This window comes from Phocoena sinus, chromosome 1 (genome assembly GCF_008692025.1).
Source record: "Phocoena sinus isolate mPhoSin1 chromosome 1, mPhoSin1.pri, whole genome shotgun sequence".
In the NCBI taxonomy this organism is placed as follows: Eukaryota; Metazoa; Chordata; class Mammalia; order Artiodactyla; family Phocoenidae; genus Phocoena; species Phocoena sinus.
Genome location: NC_045763.1, coordinates 153,193,986 through 153,217,759, shown reverse-complemented (window position 1 = coordinate 153,217,759; position 23,774 = coordinate 153,193,986). Strand labels below are relative to the sequence as shown.

The following is a 23,774-nucleotide window of genomic DNA, read 5'->3' as shown; positions in this document are numbered from 1 at the left end:
TGGCCACCATCTGAATCTGGTCTCAAGAGCTGGTGCCCTTGACCATGACGCTATCCTACCTCCCAAAATGTTTGCGTTGAAAGTGAGGCTTGCCCACAGAACATGGTGGCATTTGGGGCCTCTGGTCCAGGGGCTAACCTAACCTAACAAGCTGCAAGGCTGGGTGGTAAGTTTTGTTACCAGGAGGGAAACAGGAGGAAAATGGGGGAAACCAGGGTGCTAACTGCGTCAGAGAGACAGGGCTTGCAAAGCGAGCTAGAGAAGGGGCAGAGCCTGGGAAGAGAAAAGACAGAGGAAGGAAAAGAAGAAGAATGCCCCAGGAATGTCCATCCTCCTGCCTCCAAGCAGACTGTTTTTGACCCATCCCAGAAAGAAAGGCCTCTTTCCCACCTAAAAATTCCCCGGTGGATGGCTCCCACACTGTGTACTCTTCTGATGTCATGAGAGAGATTTGTATTTATTGCGATCTTGTTTACATTCATATATCTGTTAAAGTCTCCCATGCTTCAACTTTTATTCGTCCCCCATGATCTGATGGAACTAAAGAACGATCCCACATCATCTTCACCCTGAAACTCAGAGTCTGTTTGAAGAGGCCCTGAACCTTGTCTTTCATCCCAGGACCAACTCCTGGTCATAAGTCTCTGAAATTTCTAAAGCAAGAAAGGAAGCCACCGTGGTCTCTTTCGGCCAAAACGACAAAGGAGGGCCTGAAGCACACAGCAGCCCCGCCTGCCTGTGGGCCTCTTCACCTGAAAGTCCAAGCTGAGCTGCTCCCAGAGCTCGTCGTGCAGGGCAGAGACCTCTGCCTCCAGGCCCTCGTACTCCATGGTGCTGTTCGACAGGGCCTGCAAGGGGAGGGCTTACTGAGAAGCTGCAATTGCCAATCCGCCCCTCCTCGTCCTGCCTCAGGGCCTGGGGCCCGGGTACCAGAGGGACGGGAGAGGGCCCTGGGCTGAGACATTCTGATGACAGCCAAACACTGGCCTTTTAGGAGGTGCAACAGCCCAGCCTACTGCATGCCCAAACAGAGAGAAAATGGAATCCTCTCTGGATGGCAGGCAGGCCAAAAGGGGCTAATCTCACTCTCACACCCCTCCTGTTCTCCCCAGATTGGGTGATAGAGAGTAGAGGGCAAAAAAGGAAAGAGCTGGGGGTGCCTGTTCTCTGGAGGTTAGAGACCTTCCTCCCCCTGGGCCACAATTTCCTGGGGCTTTTGCTGCTGCTCTCTGTGCCAGAGGGTCTGCCCTGTGCCTGCTGGGAAGTAACCAGGGTGGCATGTTGCCGGTATCCTGGTTCTCCAGGGGAGTGGAAAAGGTGGGCAGCAAAGCTGTTAGAGCAGCCAAGGAAATAAGCGGCCCTCAACTTCACTTTGTCCTTGCATGAATCCTGGTGCAGATGCGGCTTGCGGGAAACAAGCCAGTCTCCCTGGTGGAGACTCAATGGGTTGAGCAGGCTGGCACATTTGCTGCCTCTCTGTAAGGCAGCGTTAAGGTCTTTGTTTATGCCCCTCGCAGACAGCACCCTGCTCTCGCCGTCAGAGGAGAACAGGAATTAGAGGAGCACAGCTGGGAGGGTGGCGCCCCGCTGCAGGTGCTGGCCGGGGTGGGAGCACACACCCAGCTCGCAGGTTACCGTGGTTGCCTGAGACAGCTCCACCCGGATGTGGATGAGCTGGTTCTGCAGTGACTCCTTCTTGTGTAGCAGCTTCTCTGGGTAGGCGGGCTGGTTTCCAAACATCTCCAGTTCCTGATGGGTCCCCATCAAGGCACTTTCCAGGCTCTCCTGAAGAAAGGCAGGGGAATGGCTATGAGCAGCCTTGATATCTCCTCTCCTGGGCTTTCAGCAGCAGAGGCCTGAGCCCTAGGGGTTCAACCAGGCAGCTTAGTGGAGGTTTCCCTCACACTGGCTAAGGTCCCCAGAAGAGCTTCAGCAGGTCTGATTAAGGGCAGGACAGAAGTTTAAGGAGGGGCAAATCTTCATCGTCTTAGTCGGGATGGAGATAGCAACCCACACCTTCTCTGGGCCAGGCCCCCCGTCTGCCCCACTCAGGGCCACCCCACGGCTCTCACCTTCTCAGCTCGGAGCTGCTGCACCAGCCGTTCCTGCTCCCTCACCACCTTGTTCTGCGCACACAACTTGCCCAGCAGCTTCTGGGGGCCCCAAGGGGGAAGGGAGGGAGAAAGAAGGGAGTGAAGAGCACGGTTTGACGGGGACCTGAGAATTGGGTTGGCAGGGCCTGGCCTCTGGATACCACCTCCTCTTCCCTGCCAAGGAACCCTGGGCCTTCACCTTGACCTTGGAGGCTCCTGGGAACAGGAAGATGGTCTTCACCTTGGGGGACTCTCCAAAGACCCATTGGGAGGGGAGACAAATTTATTCTCTGAGGAAACGAGTCAGCTTGAGAGGGGAGAGGGCTGAGAGCCAAACGTTAAGCTCCTGCACTCCCACCCTCTTGGGGTTCCAATTCACAAGAGGTTCAGGAGACAACACGGCCTCGCCTCCTAGGCCTCCAGGTGTGTATGAATTAGAGGCACAGGCCGGTTTCTGAGCAACAGTCTTAGCAAAACCGCTGAACAAGGTAAACTGCTTCCCTAGTCCCACAGGACCCTGATCTCCCCTCCTCCTTCCAGAGTCTCAGGATGGCTGACGGTGGCTCCCTCTGAGGTCTGGTCCTTGCCTGTACAGAGCGTCTCCCCTGCCTGCTGGGCAGATCTGCTACCTAGGCAGGGCAGGTTAGGCCAAACTTGTCTTCTGGGAAGACCTGTGATTTCCTGCGTCCACACCTTTATCCATGCCACTCCTCAAATACCCGCTTGGCTACTTTCTAGTGGGCCAAATCTTGTCCTCTGGGCCCTTTATTTCAAGGCCCAGCTCACGTGCCGCCTGTTCTGTCCCCGGCCTCCCCCAGCCCACGCGGTCCCCCTGCCCCGCACTCCTGCAGACCCTGCTACAGTCCGCTCAGCACATGGGTCCTGTGCCTGCTGCTCCCTGGGCCTCCCACGGCCCAGAAGCTCCCCGAGGGTGGAGCCAGGCCTCATTCTTCTTTCCAGGCACCTGGGGACTACATGCTCTACCTCCTAACGAAGTCTGTGCTCCTGAAATAAGCAGAAGCCAGCGCTGCAGATACGAGGGCCTCGAACTCAGTGGAGAAACGCACACAGCCATGGTGGGAGGTAGGGGTGAGTGGTAAGAACGAGAGGAGGCCCAGGAAGAAGGTTGTCTTTGCGGTGAGAGAGGACAGGAAAGAAATGTATGAAGGGCCACAGGAGATGAGAGATGGACGGAGGAGAAGCCCCCACGGAGGAGAGTGAGGATGAGAAGGGCAGCGGGAGGGGCTGGAGTGGACAGAGGCAGCGGGAGAGCTGTTCTTACATCTGTGTCTTGCTCGTTTAGCTTGTAGGTGTGGAGGCTGTCCCGGAACACTTCTGGGTATGGAGGGACCTGCAGGAACAGGAGGCCGGTTACCACAGCAGAGGGCAGCCCGGGCAGGGCACGCAGGGACGGGAGCGCTGACAGTCTCGCTCCGTTCCTGCCACCGACCACAGTCCCATCGCCTCAGGCAGCATCTGTTCTGGGGACCTGGGCTGAGCTATAGTGCTCTGGCCCCCTGGCCGGAAAGCGTGGGACAGCCCGGCCTAAGCTCCGCCCCAACCGTCCTGGGCTGATTCTGGAGGTGGAGATGCTGCTCACTCGTGCTCTGTATCTCCTCTCCGCTAAGGTCTAAAATCTACTGCCAAGAGGGCCTCCAGGGCTGTGTAGCTCCCAAATGGCTTACTGGTAACAGCCATGAGAACAACAGTTAAGTCCTGGCTGTTTCTGATAAGGACAAGACCTGGGAGAACAGAGCGAGCACTGGAAGAATTTGAGAACGACCACCCTACTAGATGGAACGCCAGCCCCAGGGCTTGTGCCTCAACCAGAAGTGTCTCTGAGTCCAGCAAAGGCGCCTGCCCTTGGTGACACATGCAGCAACGAGAGCACATTCGACACAACTCTATCACTGGATGGTTCCACATCACACCCCTCATGTCCTTCACCCCAACAACTGTTAAGAAGATACCAAACATGAAAGAGGAGTCCTGAACGTTAAAAAGCAGCTTGCGATCCCTGGCATGGCATGAGATGTCAGTGCTGGCTATTTTGATGGCCTGGGAAGTGGGCCTGTGTTCACCCATGAACGTGAAGAATGGAGGAGACACAGTGAAAATAAAGGAGGGAGGCCAGGCTGAGCCTGGGAGATGAGGCCTGGCAGGTGAGCAGGCGGAGTGGACTCATCCCTGATGGGTGGACGCGACCATGCACAAGCCGCTGAAAAATGGTGTTGACGGGGACCGTGCTGCCAGGCAGAGGTCTTACTTGCATGAAGAGTTGGGCCCTGGGGGAGGAGTTCTCCACCATGCGGTTCACCATACTGATGAGAGTCTCACTCTCACTCATCTGCGGCAGAGGAAGGAACAGACGATTCAAACTCAGACCCACAGAGAGATGTCTCCCCACGCCCGCCTGTGCTTGCTCTCCAGGAAACAGGAAAGGACAGCTCCTCCTGAGGCCTCCAGCACCTTCTGCCTGGCCTTGCCCATCACTCACCCCTCGTGAACTCCATCTCAGGACCCGCACTGAAGTTGCCCTTGAGGAAAGCCCACAGAAGGGACCTGGGAGGCCACTGTGCCCTCGCTTGTGGCTCTGAAGAGGCCCCAGGCCAGTGACACCTCCCCAGGGGGCCCGAGTGTGGTGGGTCTCATCCCATTGGGCCAGCTCTCATTTCTCACACTGGTTTGGTCAAAGACCACACAGGCAGTTGGAAAGTCCGATCTCCCAAAATCTGAACTGAATGAAACAACGTTAAAGAAAATGTGACCGGCTCTTTGGATGGGCCATCACATTGGGAAGGCACAGGTCTCTCTTCCCAAACCCTGCCCACCTCTGCTCTAGAGTAGTAAGGATTGCTAAACACGGTTTCCAGAGCTGGGCTGGTAGCATCCATGCCAATCTGGGATGGCGCCAGGGAGCAAACAAGGAGGCCAAAGCAAGTAAGCCACGTTAAAGGGACACCAGAGACTGGAACACTGCTCTCCCAACACGTTATCCTTATGCTTCGAGGATCATCAGGAACATGGAGGGGGAAAGACTATTTGCCAGATGAAAACGAAAGACAGAGAGGAAGGGTGAGGGAGAGGGACAGGGAGGGACGGAGGACGGAAGGACGAGCCAACCAAATCAACCAGGAATGCCATCATTTCCCCCACTGATTCCAGTGTGATAGCATCAAATGTAAACATATTAGGGAGTGTCCTTGGCTATGTCCCTTTAACTCAATGGATCTCCAGGAGAAGGCAGCAGAAGACAGAGGGGAGTTGTGCAGGAAAAGCTTCTTGGGGAGTGGCAGTGAGTAAGGGAAGGGACGGAGCCACCTTAGGGCAGATCTTCTCAGGTCACAGTTCAGGGAACCCCCACGTTTTTTGCCCTTGTCTTCCCAATCTTTGTTGGACCCACACATAGTTCCCTCTTGCCCCGTTTAGGCGGCAGCCCCAAAGCAGCCTTGCTTCTGCACGCTGTACAAGACAGGGTGAGGGGCACCCCTCCACCCCCATTCACAGGCTCTAGAGCATTTTAAAAGGCTTTCCTAGGATCTGATTTTGCTACTTCTTTAGCCCAGTTGGGAAATTTTTCTATGATATAAAGTGTGATTTAAAAGGCTTTTAAAAGAGCAATTATAATACGAGGTTGAGTCTTTGCAAAATGGTTAAAAGTCAACAGTATATCAACCACATTTTCTGTGAGGATCTGAACTCAAGTCAGTGCTTATCTTCTTAGAGCCTGTGCACGCGCATGTGCGCGCGCGTGTGTGTGTGTGTGTGTGTGTGTGTGAATGAGATTGTGTTTGTTGTGTATGGGGTGTGCCAGTGTGGTGTATGTGTGATTGTATGTGGTATGTGTATGTTTATGTTGGCTGCCTGTGTGTCACACCTGTGTGTCCTGTGTGTGGTGTTTATGTGTCTAGGACAAGGCAGATCTACCAACACATCAGGCTTTGAGAGGGCGAGGGAGGCCCAGGCTCTTCTTGGTCACCCACAGATCTCATTCCTTCCCCAACCAGTAGATCTAAAACAAGAGAGGAAGCAGGGGTCTTCTCACCCTGGCCTGCCCCCACACATGCTATGGCTTTCAGGATCATTCAGCTCACGTGGGCCTTGCCTCTAGGAGGATTCCTGTGTGCCACCTCCTGTCTCTCCGAAACGTTAGAGAAATTTCGTGAGAAAGCACCTAACCCAGTACCTTATACACAGCACTGGGGTCAAGGGTGGTCAATTAATATTTTTGAGTTTTGGAAGAAAAAGAACAATAAAATAACCATAGTAGCAATCACTAGCCCTCATCAATGCCTGCCAAAGTGCTCTCATAGACATTCTCGCTCGACTCTCCCCATGACCTGTGAGGTAGAACGGGCAGGCCCTACAATGCCCGTCTCATGATTGAGAAAACAAAGACCCAGAGAGACCAAGGTTTAAAAAAAAAAAATCCCTGTAAATGGCACAGCTGGAACTAGAGTGCAGTGTCTGACGATGTTCTGGACTCTTCTTATCATACAAGCCTGCCTTTTAAGAGTATTATCGTTTCTCTAGGAAAGAGGTCCTCGGAAAGGTTATTTCTGAAGCCCCCCGCCCCTCTGTGAGGGAAGAAGCCCCCAGAAAGGGGCCCTGCCGTCTGCACTGAATGCTTGGAAAGCCAGCAGTGTGGATGGGCTGCGGGGAGGAAGGCCTGCCGGGAGTCACCCCACAGGGACAAGAACGCTTACGGTGTCAACACCACGTGCTCCTTCTGGGACTAAAATGCAATGTTCTCGAGGGCCAGGAGCCGTGACTGCTGACTAAAATGCATATACCATGCTTCCCAGTGCCCAAGGGCTCCCATGAGGAGGACCTCACTGAGACACGGAGACCCTGTGAGATGACGGTCACGTGGCTTGAGACCACCAGCATTTGCAGCCCCGTCCTCTGATATCAAGTTCATGGCTCTCTCTACGAGGTTAAGAGCACAAGATCATCTGATGAGGTTCAACCCCAGCTTCTTCACGTGTCAGAGGTCTCCTCAGCTGTAAACCGAGTCAAAAGCTCAGAGTCATATCCAAGCTCTGCTGTTCACTGGCTGTGTGTCCTTGGCGTGTTATTTGATCTCTCTGGGCTTTAGTTTCATCACATCCCCTACGAAACGGGGATAATAACAATACCTACCTTGCAGAGTTGTTAGAAAGGTTAGGATCTGTGAAATGCTTAGAATGGTGCAGGGCATGGAGGAAGCACCCGATTACGGTAAGTGCTACCACTATTATTATTATTATTATTATTACTAACGTTATTATTTCCACCACCCCAGGCCGCCTCCACCTGGATCTGGTACACGTCCAGGTCCCCCATGATTTGTAGCACAGATCATGTGCTCATATAAACTGCCCAGCATATTGACCCCTGGCCTGTCTAAACCCAGTATCACAGCCTCCTTAGTCTCAAAGGGCAAGGAAGCCAAAGGTGAGAGCCCAGGCAGCCGATCGCTTTCATCACATGGGGACACTCATTGCCTCTTCAGGGTGCTCATCTGTAACACTGGATTGAGGACACTCCCTCTGCCTACAGCACTGAGTTCTCAGGAAAACATGAGCCGTGCATACAAAAGAACTTTGCAGAGGAACTAACATATATACCGAATTACCATCATTTAAAAAAATCAGTGGAGGGCAGGTCTGTGGTCCTTCGCTTACAAAATGTGGAGTTTAACCACAACCTGTGGAATAGGATAGGCTAAGTTCCCAGATTCAGGCTGAACTAAATCCTTAGCCTCTGAGGCCCCAGCACAGAGCTCCTCCCTGTCTCTGCAACTCTATCCAGCAAAAATGCAAATTCCCGCCTGCCCCCTGGGGGCAGGTCCATCTGGGTCGAACAAATAGGCGGTGACATTAATTATTCATGTGGTAATTTACAATTCTCCTTTCCCCAGGAAACTCCCGGCTGCCCTAAAGGGCTTTGCAGAGAAGGGGTGTGAAGGCGCAAACCAAAATATAAGCCACTTTGTTGTGTCCCGGTTTTTGCCAACAAAGGCGGTCAAATGGATGGGGGATGAGAAGGTGGGGAGGAGCAGGGAGACGTGAAGGGAGGGCAGGGGGATGGTAAGGGGCACCAGCTCTGCCTACCTGCTGATCCAAATACTCTAGGTTTCTTTGCAATTGAAGGTCTAAAAGTTCATCCTACCCGGAGCCCGAGGCCCAACGGCAACACAAACAAACAGGAACAGGACAAAAGAAAACAATAAAAAGGAAGCAAAGCAGTTAAGAGTTAGCTGGGCAGCGACAAACAGAGGCCTCTCTGGCCTTGAGGAGTCTAGGGAAGGGAGGGGGGAAGGGTGCGGGCAGCCACAGAGGTTGTCTGCTGGACAAGCCCAGCGAGAGAAGGGACACACTCCGAGGCTCCTGGGTCGGCCTGGCCCTGCCCTGGGAGAGGGAAGCACCACTGAAGCCATCTAGTCAGCACTTCCTGGAGCTTTTTCTGAGTTTTCTGGAAAATCCACTGTTTACGGGTGGGTGCATTTGCTGTATGTCTTGGCTATAGAGTTTGGACACCGGCAGAGAAAACTCAGAGACAGGGGTCAGTGACGGGCCGTCGGAGACGAGGATTCTGCCTGTTGGTTCCAGTGGTTTTCCCCAGCTCCCCAGGCGGAGCATCGGCATCGAGTTCTCCAGGTGGAGACAAAAATCCTCAGGAGAACAAATTTCCGGAAGAGACACAAGTAGAAAGGGGAGAGAAAGTAGGAGGCGACACAGTATGGAAAATCTTTTCTTCCTCAATCCGACTTCTAGTCTCTTTCCCCCAAAGTGACATTCCAGGCAAGGACAAGCTTGAAGCATGTACGCTTAGGGGTAAGAAGACTAGAAGATCATGCCTGTTTTGGGAGCTCTAGCTTAACTTTTCTTCCCAGCCCATAGCCTAAGCCCCCTGTCCAGGCCCCTCTGCATGCTGGAGAGGAGTTGTTCTGAGACCGAGAGAATGGGGGACATTTCACGCTTCCAGATCTTGTCCCTGCTCCTCTGCCCTGTGTCACAGAGGAGGAGGGGTAACTGACACCACTCTCCATATTGGTGTTAGAGTCCAGGCTGGAGGGAGGAGGTATCCAGAGGCTGCTAAAGACCAGACGGGCCAGGCACTGGGCACAGAGCATCCCCGCGTCTGCCCTAGTTTGGCCCCGCCCTGGGAGGAGAGGTCCTGAGGGGAAGTGGAGTGGGAGGAGAGGACGTACCATCTTATCGTGGACCGTGGGGGATGGTGGGTAGTTGTAGGGGAACAGTCCTGCAGGGACTGGCCGCCTGTCTCCCAGGTAATCATACTGGAAGAGAAAGGGGATTGGAGAGGTGAGGGGGTCCGGCTGGGATATGGACTTCCCCACCAACTGAAGTTCAAGGTTAGGGATGTTTGTAACCTGTCCCAGAGCAGATTGCAAACTAAAATGGACAGCCTTTAACCACTGCAATATCCTTGCGGTGATCTGTCCAGGTCCTCAAGATTTGAAAAGATAGAACCCTCTCTGTCCTCTTACACAGAATTAGGGCTCCTGGTACAGTCTGGGGATGGGCACAGAGAGCAGTGTTTCTACTCAGGGGCAAGGCAGCTCTCCTATGGACAGAACCGCAGGGCCAGTGGCTTCCCCTGGGCAGCATCCCTGGTCCTGCTGACACAGCCCAGTGACCCCATGTCCCCAGATGCCCTTGCATTCCCACCTCTTCTCAGCAGATCGTCTTAGGCTTCCGGGGGATCTCAGGGGCTGAGGAAGGAGGGGAAGGCTGGTGGCTCACCTTGGGGGAGCTGACGGATCGCCTCATCACATAGGCAGCAGGGTCAGCATAGATGTCCTCACTGCGAGGTGGCAGCCGCTCGAAACGGGCACTGGGTGAGCGGATGGGGGAGAAAATGCGGGCGCGGCTGTAGGACCCCTGGCTTGGCGAGCGGGGCACAGAGTGGGAACGGGGCTGCAAGGACAGGCGTCGCAGGGAGCCGGAGGCGGCATCCAGTTCATCATAATAGACAGGCTGCCGGGAGGGGCTGGGGATCCAGGTGGTGCCATCCTGCCGCCCGTAGCCGGCAGGCTCCTTCCACTCACGCAGCTGGAAGGCGGGGCCGCCTCCATTCCGGAAGGAGTGCCGCTTGTCCTCCAGGGCCCAGGGTGGGCTGATCCGATCGTAGGCCGGCATGGAACAGATGCTATCCGGCCGCACCCCTGGCGGGTAGTACTGGTAATCATCAGGGTACTGGGAGGAGTAGGGGCTGTAATACTCAGGGACCCTACGGGACACAGGGTAGAACCTAGAGGGACTGAGACAGAGAGGACTTTGTAAGGAAGCCAGACAAAATGGGCACGCCCCCAGCCACCTTCCCGTGCCCCAGCCCCTCCTCCTTGTCCTCCAGCCCAGAGTGGGGTCTGACGAGGTGAATGGTGCCCTAGTCTGACCTTGCGAGCATACGGGGGCGCCCACTGCCCAGGCACGGAGGCTTGTTTCCAGAAGTGCAAGGAAAGACCTGTCCTCAAAGCTCTCCCCCTCAACCAGTTCCCTGAGGCCAGAAATTTCACCATTCAGAGCTTCCATCTTTGTCTCTTTGTCTCCCTGGGGAGAAACTTTAAGCCTTATTAGCCATCTCTATCTCAGCATGAACCAATTTATCAGATTCTTTCCAGAGAGGCTGAGAGCAGAGAGAACACTAGAGTGTACCAGGCACCTGGAGGGGGACAACGGAGGAGGGACAAAGGGATGCCTTCGCTGATTTTATGATCCTGTCAAGGAGCCAACCAGTCCGTTCCTGGGACTGAACCCTAGTGAGGCGCTCTCCCCAGGGCAGGGCAGTGAGCTGCCCTCCCAGACCCCCAGGGAAGGAGCGGCAGCCCCCCTTGCCCTGATGAACACAATCAGGTCCAATAAATGTCTTCAAATATTTGAGAGCCAGTCACTGGGTAAAGAAGTAAATTGGTCTCTTGGGAAGAACTAGGGCCAATGAGTGGCAACGGTTTTCTTTTTAAAAAACTGCTTATAAATAATGGCTTGCAAACAGTTAGAGCTTCAAAGACACAGTGAGTTGCCTTGGCAGTTCGTAAGTCTCACATTGGTAGAAACACTGGATGCTGTACAAGGGTGGGAAGCACGGACGGATGTCTGGCTGGAACAGTTTTAAAGGCCCCTCGCTGTGACTGCCTGCATGCTTCAGGCCGCCCAACGTCCTGTGAGAGGCACTGGGTGCTCTGTCCCTTCCTCTGAAGTAGGCAGAGACAGCAAGAATCAGGGGCAGGGGGCAAACTCTACAGAGGGAACCATGGGGTTAGTAAGCATCTGGGCAAGCAGGGAATCCTGGGGTTTTCTTGGTTTCCCAATTCAGCCTGGCTTCCAGAAGGTTTCCAACAGAGGGTGCCTCCATGACACTCCCCCAGCCCCAGCCCCCAGCCGGAACGCCATCCCCACTCCACCCCACCCCACCAGGCCTCACCTCCGAAGATCTTCAGGAGGGGGCACCCCCCGGCGCAGGTTCACCCACTGCTGAAGCTGGTTCATGGAGCTCTTGCGCTGGGCGATTTTGTCGGGGTTGGCACGTGGGGGGAAGCTCCGCCGGTGCCCCCCACTTTCTGAGTCCTGAGGTGGGAAAGCTGTGCTCCCCGGCCGGCTTGGGGAGCTATACTGCCAGCCATTGGGCTGGGTGGGCCGCTCCCCACCTCCTGGGACCCTTGGGCCCTCAGGGTAAGGGCTGCCCGGGTCTGAGGCTGGTTCTGGTCCAGCGTGGACACCATTGGCTTTCACCAGAGGCTCGCTCTTGACGTCAGGCCTCTCAGGCCTCCTCTCCACCTTCTCGCAGCCTCGGCCATCACCCTCTCCTCGAGTCTTGGCCTCTGGTTCAGGCTTGGGAAGGCTGTTTTGGGGGGGTTGGTGGTGGTGTTTGCTGGGTGGGATGTTCTCAGAGTCTGGCTTCTCGTGGCTGTGGGATGCCAAGGGAGATGTTGTAAGGGACTCCAGCCCAGCGTGGAGTTCAGGTGGGGGGAAACTGGGAAGGAGAAAAGGAGTGGAGAAGGATGGACAGGAAGGCAGTGATGGAAACAGGGTTCAATGAATTCCAATTCTGTTTCCTAAATCCTACCATTTTATATACTTGCTCCAGCCTGGGCAATTATAAAGCGTAATCCAAGCTTGCCTGTGCATATGTGCTCACCTTGCCCTGCTGGTCCTCCTCACATGTCACCCTCCGCTCCCTTCTGCTGAAACTTCTTGAGTCCAGCCTCCTAGCTATGGCCGAGACTAACCTCACCCAGACTAGGTGTCTCCTGTAGTCTGTTCCTGGTCCAGCCCCCGTCACTTGGTGTGCACTACACACTACACATAATCGGAACCATCCTTGACGTCTCAGCTACAGAGGTTTGTGACAGGTCAGCCCTGTCTCCTTTAGAAAGTTACTTAACTTCCACGAGTCTTGGGCTCCTCGTTGGCAGGGTGGGTAGGACTGTGTGAGATCAAACGTGGCAGGCGCACCAGGGGCTGAAGCTGTTGCCTCAAACTTCACAGGCATAGAGAGAAGCTAGTTCCCCTCTCCCAAACAAGCATCTTCTAGAACTTTCTATGAGAGTATAAGCTCCATGAGGTAGGAGCTTGTCAGACTTTTCCTACCTTGTTTTCCTAGCACCCTATACACATTTCCATTTACAGTAAATATTTATGAAAAGAATGGGTGAAGTTCTGGAATTCCACCCCTTGGTCAAAGCAGAGATGGAATCTCATGACAATGTTTTCGCTACACCTTCCCCAATTCAACAGAGTCAAGCATCCTTGTTGAGACACTGCTTGGTAAACGTTTTCAACACAGGTGCGTGGACTTGGAGTCTATACTGCAAAACTTCCTTCTGCTGGATCCCTGCTAACATCTAACTTAAGACTCAATGCCCAGTTCAAGTAGAGACAGGGGCCGAGACTGCGGGTGACGACGGGGCGAGGTGACAGGAGCAGTCACGTGCTGAGTGCTTGCTGCGTGTCAAGCGTTTTACCCATCCTACTGGGTCCTCACAGCAACCCTAGGAGGTAGGATTATAATTACTGTCTCTGAGGGTCAGGGGTTAAGTAACTTACACTTAGGTCACACAGTGGGCAAGTGTTCAAGTTGGGATTCAAACCTGAGTCCCACAAAGGCTGTATGCATAACGAAACGAGTGAATGACCCTGGTCTTTGGCTCCTGGCCAGGCCCGCATGGAACCTGGCTTCTCTCTTGGCCTCCACCAGCTCAGAGAGAAGAGGAGGACCTGCCCAGGGGAAAAGAGACTACAGGCTCCGAATTCACTTAGCCAGCCTCCCTGCTGGGAGGCCAGGAGTCGGTTCACGTGTTCTCAGAGGTTCAAGTCCACGTGCTGGGCTCAGCAAGGGCACAGAGATGGGCACCTCTTCACTCCTCCTCTCTCTCTCTAACAGCAGTCCTCATGCCTATGCCCGGTCCCCGGCACTCACTTGTGACGTGCAGCTTGGGGCGCTGACTTCTGGGCTGGGGGGATCTGTACTCGGGCAGCCTCCCCCATGGCCTGGATCCAGGCCTCCTGCTCCTCGGGGCTCTCGGCACTGAAGAAGTAGGTGCGGACCCCGGCGTGCTCAGCCTGTGGGGAGAGGCAGTGCGTGGAACTGTCCCCAGCCTCGTCCACCCAGCACACAGTCACCTGTGGGGAGAAGACACCCACGCCCACAGGACAGGTGGTCAGGCAGGTCGTTCCCCTGACCTGCAGCTCTTCGCCCCATACGGAGCTCAGGGCAATGTGAGGAGGTCCCCAGCTGTCCCAAGGGCCCCAGCTGGCACCCATGTATCTGCCTCGACTAGCTCTCTGGACACCACTAGGCAGCCCAACAGGCAGGTAAGCTGACCTGCCCCACCTGAGGGACAATTACCTCGCCCGCTCTCCCATCAAATTCCATGTCTGCTTTGAAGGGCAGTTACCCCGTGCCCGGGAGAGATGCCCCCCTACCCCAACCACATGCCAGTCTCGGCCCCAGCTCAGCCTCTGAGAAGCTGGCACTCTCTTCCACGCAGCGGGACAGCGCGGGCACACGGGGGGCATGCACAGACGGTCAGAGCACGCTACCTAGTTGGCGGCTGCAAGCAGGCGCAGCAGGCGGTAACCCAGAAGCGAGCTCCTGTCCAGAGGAGGGGTCCTCACGCGGCCAGAAGGAGGAGAAGCAGAGAACAGGTCAACCGAACACCAGAAGGAGAGGCAGGAGACGTGACAGGAAGGTTGAGGAACAGAGGGAAGTGGGGAGCTATTCAGACTAGCCCCTTCTACTCAGTGTCACCACTGGGACCACGGCACCCAGCAAGACTCAGGTCAGCCCACCAGGAGTGGGGGTGGACAGCGTGCACCCGGCAAACCTGGGCTGCTCGAGGAGAGAAGGCAGGGCAGCCCAGTGCTGACCCTAGCTCTGTTCCCGACCAGCCCTGCGACTGCAAACAACTCGAGATTTTGCTCTGGCCTTAACTGACGCACCTGTTTGATGGGGAGGGTCCAAGAGGAAAAGACGCTCCAGTGCTAGATTCTTTCTGGGGTCTCAGAACACTTCCTAGGTGAGAGCAATCTCCCAGGAAAAGCAGCTAGCCTTGTTCATGCCATTCAACATGAGAGATCCAAAAGTGTTTAAGAGTCTCAGATGTGAACTTCACTTTGGCCTATGACCCCTTGGGTGCTAAATCCTGGGTCTCTGGGGGTTGGAAGGAGAGAAGACAGGGCTCCTCTGACCAAGCCCCAGGGTTCTCCTAAGCAACAGTGTCAAATCCACACCCTTCGAGTGCTTTCCCAGCCGGACCTTCACTTTTCCTCAGCACCTTCCCCACATGATGTCTTTCCACAGGAGCCATTACCCAGTGAGGGGGCATCCTACTTCTCTAAGGACAGAGATGGGCCTCCTCCCCCTGGATCCGGCCAGTCCCCACCCTCCAGCAGGGCTGCCCAGCAGGTAGGCAGAGACAGGGAGGCGCTGACGAAAAGCCAGTGAAGTTGTAAAGAGGGATCTGGGGGTCGAAACTGCACAGGGAAATGGAGAGCAGGGGCCCAGGCAAGCCCTCTGGGGTGGAGCACACAGGGTTATTGGAGAGGAGAGAGACACACAGGTGGGACGAGTGGGTGTGTCCTGGGCTGGTAGGAGTGGCAGCAAATAATTACTTTGCTAAGCATCCAGCGAGCGTCCTGTGTGTGCAGAGCTCTGCTCCGGGCACCAGTCACAGGGAAAGCAAAGACATGCTCTTAGCACTTGAAGAGCTCACGGTCAAGCTGGAGGACAAAACATACCCATGGGGAAACAAGGAGAGAGCAAAGGCACGGGAACAACAGCTTGTGACAGGAGAAGGCAGAGGGCCTGGGAAAAGACAGGGTGATTGATGGGGAGCCAGGAGGGGGCACCAGCCTGGAAGCATGAAAGGGGACCAGAGAATTGAGGGAGGTGCCCCCATGGATGAGCCCACAGAGCCCCCACGGGGCTGTGCAGGGACAGAGGAAGGCCATTCAGCAGCAGGCTGGGTGGGAACAGTGCCGGCTCATTACTGGCCATCTGAGGGTTTCGCTTGGTGGCCGCAGCGGGACAAGCCTCCCATCTGTCTCATCTCCCCTCCCTTCCCTGGGGAAAGGCCACTGAATAGCCACAATCCCAACCTTTTGTGGGCCACTGAGCACAGCCCTCCGAGGTGGGTTTTAAAGAGGCAGCACAATCCTCAGGGGAAAGGGAAGGAGGAGAGGGGCCGATGGGCACAGAGATCTGGGGTTTATGGAGGGGTGTGTCAGTCAGCGGGACGCTGTTCTAACGGGGCTGCCGGCAGAGCTCCCGAGCTGGAGTGTGTGTGTGTGTGTGTGTGTGCGCACACGCACGCACGCACTGCAGGTCTGGAGGGGAAGGGTAAGCCAGGCTGTCTGACTGTGTGGGGGTGTGTGCGTGTCTGTGCAGAGCAGGCCTGTTTGTTGTTGGCTAAACAGCCTGTTCCTATTTCCCCAGCTAAAATCCAGCTCCCTGGAGCCAGCGTTTTATTGAATATTCATTGTGCAGACAGGACCCTTGGAGGCTGGAAACTAATTATGTGCCTAAGAAGTCCCTCTTTGTTCCCCGGAGCAGCATCTATGTGTCTGCCCACCTCTCTGTGGCCAGGTGACCAGAGCTGAAGGACAGAAAGGGCAGAGTCTCTGGGGCCCCAGGAACTCAGATGCTGCCCTCGAGTAACCTGTGGGGTTTTCAGGGTCTTGGACGGCAATTCTCAACTCGGGGAGAGAGGGCTTTGTACTAAGAAGATGCATGGTTGATATCATAATTTTATATTTGGAAAATGAAAAAGATCCCATGATCTTTGCATCACAAAATACAAAAAGGGCATGGAATTTTCATTGTTTTTAATGGGCCGTGAATTTTTAAATGTGGAAAAACACTGGCCTAGGATGAGACAGCTGCAGTCCCGTCTTTGATGGGTAGATCCCCCAGGGGTTCCGAGCAGTGGCGCTGAGCAAGCAGGTGAGGTCCATCTCCCTGGGCCCTTATTCCCTCAAACTGTGTCTCTGTGAGGTTTGTAGCTTTCAATTATAATGAAACTCAATTCCTAACTTTCTGCAAAGATTTTTTTTTTTTTTTAAATTAGAGCACGTCGTTTATGGAAACTAAAAAACACAGGCCTACAAAACCCATTTTACAAGGTGGCAAAAATACTAGGGTGCTGGCCCATGACAAGGGCTGGAGAGGGGGCAGGGTGCAGGCAGCAGGGCTGAAGGGCAAAGGGATAAAAAGGAAAGTGAGGACAAATGACAAATTGAGGGCCCTTACATGGGCCGGTGGGAACGTGCCGTACACTGAGTAGTAGCGAACAACTTACATCTGAGACCCTTTGAGTAAGTTTGACTGGGGGTCTACTTCCCTGGGCCCAAAGTGGGGAGGAAGACTTTCCAGAATGGATCTTAGAAACCCACCCGGCCACAGTTCCTGCCTCTGCTGTGAGGGATTTCCTAGGTGCCAGGCCACCGGGCAGAGGGTCCATGGCCTCAGCACATAACTAATTCTCCCCCAGGAAAGACTGTGGTACCACTGAAGCTCATCTCTACAGGCCCACCCTGGGGAGAGAAGAGGAAGGGGTCCCGGCACAGCCTCACAACAGCCCGCACTGAGCCCAGGGACCGCTGCCTGCTCCCCCCAGTACTACCACTTGGGGTTCCTGAGGAGGTGGCTCTTGATCCTGTTTCATTCTTACATGCTCTAGAAGAGCCGGCCTCCCGCCCCTACCTGACCTGGGAGAGGAAGGCCAACTGACCTTAAAGGTATGCTTTCGGCTGATGTTGTCTGAGGGCTGCACCGCAGCCACCCGGAAGCTCAGGAGGGGGATGCTGCCTAGGACGCTCTCCTCCTTCTCATCTGTCAAAGGAAACAGAGGCACAAGTGAGATGTATGTGTGCCGGGGGGGAGGGGAGGGGAGCGTATCAGCCCTATTAGGATAAATACCAGCAAATACCTGTTACTCATCTCCTATTTGTCAGGCACTCGGGGCCACCACACAACCACACAGGGCGTGCTCTGCACAGCGAGAGGCACACTCCCTGGAGCTGGGGAGCGTGGCAGCCCTACAGGCACTGTTCTAGACTTGGGGACTGTAGAGATGAATGCGAGAGTGGTCGTGCCCACCCTTGGGGAGCTCACATTCCCGTATGGAAGCAAACAAGCACAGAAGAGCCAACATTTTGGAGCGCTTGCTATATGTCAGGCACTGTTCTAAGTTAAAGGCTTAATGGATTTAACCTGCCCAACAATCCTATGAATGGGCACTCATGATCTCCATTTTATAGGTAAGGAGGTTGAGACACAGAACGATTAAATAAGTTGTCCAAGGTTACTTAAGTAGAAAGCGGTGGATTAGTCTTTAACCCAAGAAGTCTGACTTTCGAGCTATAGCATTCTTAACCTCCCGCCCATCCACAGCGCCTCTCCAAACAAGGTGATCCCAACGGTGACACACGGAACAGGATATAATGGGATGGGGCGCGGTAGAGGGGACGCTCGCATCTTCGGCTCGGGCTCTTCCGGGCAATTGTCTCTAAGGTTCTCCTAGGCACCTGGCAGCTTGCTTTGTCTTCTCCTGACTAGACCCCTCCCCCTTACAGTCCCCATGTCTGGACAGAAGACATGGCCCCCCGCCCTCTGATCCCCAGAAGCAGGGAGAGCAATCAGGCTGCTGCATAATTCATCCCGGATCTCCAAAGGAGCCTGAAGGATTAGCTAGTCAGGCCCCCAGCTATCAGCAGGAGACCGGAAGGGTAGGGGTGCTGTGTGGGAACCATGAGGTTGGGGCTAACGATGAGGCCATGGCAAGACCCTCCCCACTTCCCTGGGATAGCTCTTTATTCCTGGGTCTAGAGACCCTGTAAAACCCTCAGCTAGGGTTCAGAAGAAAGCTCACAGGGGTTACAGACTCCACGAGCTCCCCTTCTCCCCTTACTCGTCACTTGTACAAGGTCCAGTTTCCTGGACAGACCTTGGCATGGTACCCAGAGGATGGACTAAGCTAAAGGGACAGGAGGGCTGCGAGCCCAGAGCTTCTTCAGGAAGGCAGAGGCCATGATCCCCAGGAGGAGGTGGGCCCCCCTGCCTGGCTGAGCCCAGGCCAGTGTCTAGGGGTCTCCTGAGAGCACCTCTCAGTGCATAGTGACCCTCCATCTCCATGCCCCTTGAGTTCAGAGCTTCTTAATGTTCTCCCCTCACACCAGGCCCAGAGTGTCTTCCCTGCAGAGACCCTGGCTTTCCCTCCAGCTTCTGTTATACTCTGGCTCCTGTGCGGCCCTACATCCAGGGGCCCAGCCTGAGCAGATTCTTCTCCCTCAATCCTGGGGTTTCCTCTATGACTAGGCCCTGGACGTGCATCCCCTTCCTGATCTTTCTCCTTGGGATTCAGGTGCCTCAGGGAACAGGGACAGCAGTGTTCTAAGGGCGGGGGCGGCGGGGGTGGGGTGGGGTGGGTGGGTGGTCACTAGGTACAACCTTTGCCAAAGTTAATGATTCAGTGAATTGCTCCCAGGAGACCTGGAGAAATCAGAGCTCTGCCATTCCCAGGGCATGGAGGAAAAGGAAACAGCCACTCTTGCTGCTAGATCATTTTATCCTCTCCTCAGCGCCCAGGCCTCGTTGCACAGCATCAGTGTGACAGAGCCGTCACTGTCATCAACCCTCACTAGTTCCTCCCTGCCCTCCTTGACATATTGTTGCTGTACATACTTTAAAAATAACTTCCTAGAGGCTGCTGCACCAAAGTTATGAGTTTTGCCCTCCTTTCTGTGGGGGAGGAAAGGGAGTGAGTGTTGGGGTAGGCAAAGAGGGCAGAAGCTGGGGGATAATCATTTACTCCACATTCATTGAGCACCTACTATGTGCCAGGCGCTGTCTTCCGTGCTGTGGATACAGCAGTGGACAAAACTGACCCAAAACTCCTGCCTACACAGATCGGATCATACATTCTAGTGGGATGGGGGAAGCTCAAGCTCAACATACAAGGTCCAATTAGCAGGTCACCTACTAGTGATGACCAGGGACCCTTGTCTTCTTCCTCCTTTTCTTTTCCCACCCACGCCCTCCCCCGGACTTCACCCTCTGTCATCTGACTGTCTTGTTCATCCACCACACCACTCACCAGGGCCTAGAACTCTGCCTGAAATCTAGTAGGCACTCAGTAAATATTGCCGAATGTGAAATGAGTGAGTGAATGCGAGCTTTGTCTTTATCCCCTGTCACGTGCCACTGGTGCCGGAGACCACAGGGGGGATATGTGCCCCCCCACCCCCAACATCCATCAGAAACCGAGCCCTGTGACAGGGCAGAATGAGAAAGAGGGGGCCCTGGCTTCCCACAGCCCCTGCCAGTGCCAGGCGCAAGCTCACCTTTGTAGTAGAAGAGGCAGCGATCCACCAGGACGAACCAGCGCTTATTCCACTGCTTAACCCCGGAGCTGGCCTGCAGGAGAAGTGGGGAATAGACAGGATAGTCTGTGACCTGGGCCTGGGGAGGTGGGTGTGTGCAGTGGAAAGAGTGCTGCACTCATTATAAGGACATCCTGCCTCTGTTTGCAGCTCTGCGACTAACAAGTGGCAGTAACCCCCAAGAGCCCACAGAGGCAGGGAATGACATTACATTATTGCCTATGACCTTCCACTTCTGTCATTCTGGGCCTCAGTGTCTCCCCCAGGGAAGATAAACGGTGCAGCGATGAGCCAGAAAGAGTGAGCAGAAGGTCCGGCAGGGATAATGGCCAGGTCAACGAGGAGAACTGGACCCCTAGACTTAGAGGAGACATCCCCCTCCCTTCGTAGCAAGAGGGCCCTGCTGACTGAGCCACTGGGTTGCTCTGATAGGGCTGATGACAGCATATTTCAAAGTCATTGCATCTGCCCATCAGGAGACCTGGCTGAATTCCCAAATATAACACTAATTTCTCTGTGAGATTTTGGGAAGATACTCAACCTCTCTGAGCCTTTATTGAATTAGGAGATTTCGCAGAGATATACCAAAATGGAACCTGGAGGGATATAGCAAAATATACATGGGCTGTTATAACTACAGAGGAATTACAGCGCTATGAGGAGAAAGCAGGGATGCGGTGGGCAGAATGGAATAGGAGGCCTCACCTGCTTGAAAAGCCAGCCTGCCTTGGTGACAGGAGCACTGGGGTTCCGCTTCATGGAGTGCGAGCGCTTGCCGAAAGCGATGGCCTTGCGGGGCGTCCGGGTGGCCTAGGGATGCAGAGAGCAGCCAGCTTAACTCTTCCTCTCCTCCTTTCTGCTCCACACGCAAGAGGAGCTGCCCTTGGTGGGAGCTATCCCTCTCCAGGGCCCTGGGGGCCCTCATGTTAAGAGGCCCAGGTGAGAAGCTTGGATCTCTTACTAACTCAAGGGCACGGCCTTTCAATTCTTTGCTCTTTTTCTTATCTCTAAAATGGGGTTCAAAATTATCGGCCTACCTGTCTCACAGCGATGTGTGTTTTTGCTTTTTCTTAAGGAGAAAATAAGACTTTTCATTTCACTCCTGGCCTATCCTTCTCTACTGGCCTTACTCCTTACCTCTTCATAATGCTTTCTCAGACCCATTCAACTTCAAGTAAATTCCTATGTCATCATCTTCTCCAAGCCCAATTCATTCTTTTTTTTTTTTTCTTTTTTATAAATGTATTTATCGTATTTATTTATTTTTGGTTGTGTTGGGTCTTCGTTGCGGTGTGTGGGCTTCTCAGTGCAGTGGCTTCTCCTGTTGTGGAGCACAGGCTCTAGGCGTGCGTCAGTTGTGGCACGTGGGCTCAGTAGTTGTGGCTCACGGGCTCTAGAGCGCAGGCTCAGGAGTTGTGGCGCAGGGACTTAGGTGCTCCGCAGCACGTGGGATCTTCCCGGACCAGGGCTCGAATCCGTGTCCCCTGCATTTGGCAGGCGGATTCTTAACCACTGTGCCACCAGGGAAGCCCCCTATTCATTCTTGAATGTCCAACACACCACAGAGCAGGGAGGATGTATGGGTGTTCTCCTAGCTCCTTATTGCCACTGGGACTTCCCCACATTCTGTTCTGGCAACAATCTCTCTTTCTCGAAGTATCAGTGATCTTTCACTGTTTAGCCCTTCTCACCACTATCAGCTTCTAGCTTCTTTTTTCAGAGTCTAAGGATTTTTTTTTTTTTTTTTTTTGCGGTACGCAGGCCTCTCACTGTTGTGGCCTCTCCCGTTGCAGAGCACAGGCTCCGGATGTGCAGGCTTAGTGGCCATGGCTCACGGGCCAAGCCACCCCGCGGCATGTGGGATCTTCCCGGCCCGGGGCACGAACCCGCGTCCTCTGCATTGGCAGGAGGACTCTCTACCACTGCGCCACCAGGGAAGCCCGAGTCTAAGGATTTTGATATCAGTCATCCTCTCCATTCTAAATCTTGCCATCACTGTGGACAATTTCATTGCTCCACAGTGAGAGGGAGGATGACCCATCCAGTGGCCTAACTTTAAACTACCTTGATGTCCTCAAGTCCAAAATCCTCCACTTCCAGCCCAGCCACTCACTCCCATGGCAACACCTTGGACCTGGCCAGCTCCCAAGCCCCTGTCAGCTCTCATATCCCTGTCTTCTGAGCACAGCATCCCATCCTCCGGGCTGTCTCACTCCATCCCTCAACGACACCAGCTTTTCTACTCCATTGAGATCCCCAACTCCTCAATACTTGCCTTTTTTTCCTGGATCCATGAGCTACCTCCTGGTGTTAGTTGTTTCCCTACAAATACGCCCCCTGGTGGAATAGATCAACCACACTCTCCAACACCAACACCCTATCCAGTGCCTTTCCGCTCGATCTTCTCTGAAACTCTAAACCCCTGATTAATCAAATTATCCACCCTCCCTGCACTCAGCCAGACTATAGTGCTGCTGGAGAACAATCACACCACAGCACAGATGAGGCCACCGCGACCCCTCAGTCCCCGGTGCTCCGCTGCACACCCTCGCCTCTCTCCCGAGCCCAGCGACCTGCCCGCCGCTGCCTTCCCCCGCAGTGGCTTGGATCCGCCCCCCACGGAGAAAATTGAGGTTGTCAGACACGCGCTTCCTCAATTTCACACCCTTTTACCCAGAAAATTACTGCCCTTACCACTCTCCTTGTCTCTTTCCCTTCAATGTCAGAAGAAGAGGCGTTTTCCTCCTTTCCAAGGCTATCGGGCCCAGCCTGCTGTCTCCTCTGAGACTTGCTTCATTGATAACCTCTCAAATCTGTCTTCATTTTTTCCTCCTCCACTGGCTGCTTCTCCTAAGCAAACATGCTCAGCTCTCTTCATCTTAAAGCATCCCTCTGTCTGTCTGTCTCTCTCTCACTGTCTGTCTCTGTCTCTCTCAGTCTTTCTCTCTCCTCCTTCTCACTGTCCCTCACGCACCCACACACACCTGACAGCCCCGTCCACCCTCCACCAGCTGTCCCCGTCAGGTAACACCTTCCCTCCCTTCCCTCTCTTTCTCCTCAGAGATAGGCTGCTGGGAAGAGTCCTGACTTCCTCTCCTCCCTTTACTCCTAAACCTCCTCCACTCCTTTCAGAAATGGTCCCTGCGATGTCAACTCAGGCCACTCAGTCCCTGACATTCTTAAGCACCGATAATGTGAACCTTTCCCGGAACTCTTCTTTTGGTTTCTGGGGCACTATTCCTTACTCTTCAATATTTACATCTGTGGCCAGTCCTTCTCAATCTCCACCTCCACTCTAAGTGTTGACAGACCTCAAACTTACGCTTTTAGTCTCATCATACATTGTGCCTGTGTAATGTCATCCATACCCATTGCCTCAGCTGCCAGCAATATGCCGAAAACTCCCTAATCTATATCTAGATTCATTTGCTAGAATGAATCTAGATATAGATTCATTTGTCCCAGTCCATTTGCTCACTAGTTGTCCAACTAGGATTAAATAAGCGCAGAACCAAACTCATCCTCTTTCTAACCAACTGGTTCTTCCGTAGTTCTCATCTCAGTGACTGGGCCACAATCTACCCAGTGGCCCAAACCAGAACTCTGAACAAGCTCACGCCGTCCCCTCCTCCCTCCATTCCTCCACACCATCATTTACGCAGGGCTGACAAGTCTGTCTTCTTAATGGATCTCAAGCCTGTCCTTTCTTCTCCGATGCCGCTGTTGGTGCCTCACGGGTTGTCATCTCTTCTGCTTAGAATTTCTCACTACCTCTCGTCACTTAGGAGAGAATTCCAGT

At 54.2% G+C, this 23,774-nt stretch overlaps 1 protein-coding gene across 4 annotated transcripts in view; it reads right to left on the bottom strand.

Moving 5' to 3' along the window:
• PLEKHA6 (pleckstrin homology domain containing A6) overlaps window positions 1-23,774 on the bottom strand; it is a 120,807-nt gene that overhangs the window by 17,599 nt on the left and 79,434 nt on the right. For 2 of the 4 annotated variants that reach the window (XM_032636954.1, XM_032636964.1), the window contains exons 5-14: window positions 20,681-20,785; window positions 19,937-20,009; window positions 17,326-17,426; window positions 13,515-13,717; window positions 11,520-12,002; window positions 9,842-10,358; window positions 3,376-3,444; window positions 2,073-2,153; window positions 1,636-1,785; window positions 753-848 (exon numbers count right to left, since the gene is read on the bottom strand). In XM_032636954.1, the coding sequence (XP_032492845.1) occupies window positions 753-848; window positions 1,636-1,785; window positions 2,073-2,153; window positions 3,376-3,444; window positions 9,842-10,358; window positions 11,520-12,002; window positions 13,515-13,717; window positions 17,326-17,426; window positions 19,937-20,009; window positions 20,681-20,785 (1,878 nt within the window). Of the gene's footprint in view, window positions 1-752; window positions 849-1,635; window positions 1,786-2,072; window positions 2,154-3,375; window positions 3,445-4,359; window positions 4,441-9,288; window positions 9,376-9,841; window positions 10,359-11,519; window positions 12,069-13,514; window positions 13,718-17,325; window positions 17,427-19,936; window positions 20,010-20,680; window positions 20,786-23,774 lie in introns of all 4 variants that reach the window. The other 2 variants (XM_032636974.1, XM_032636944.1) reach the window with 2 other exon arrangements.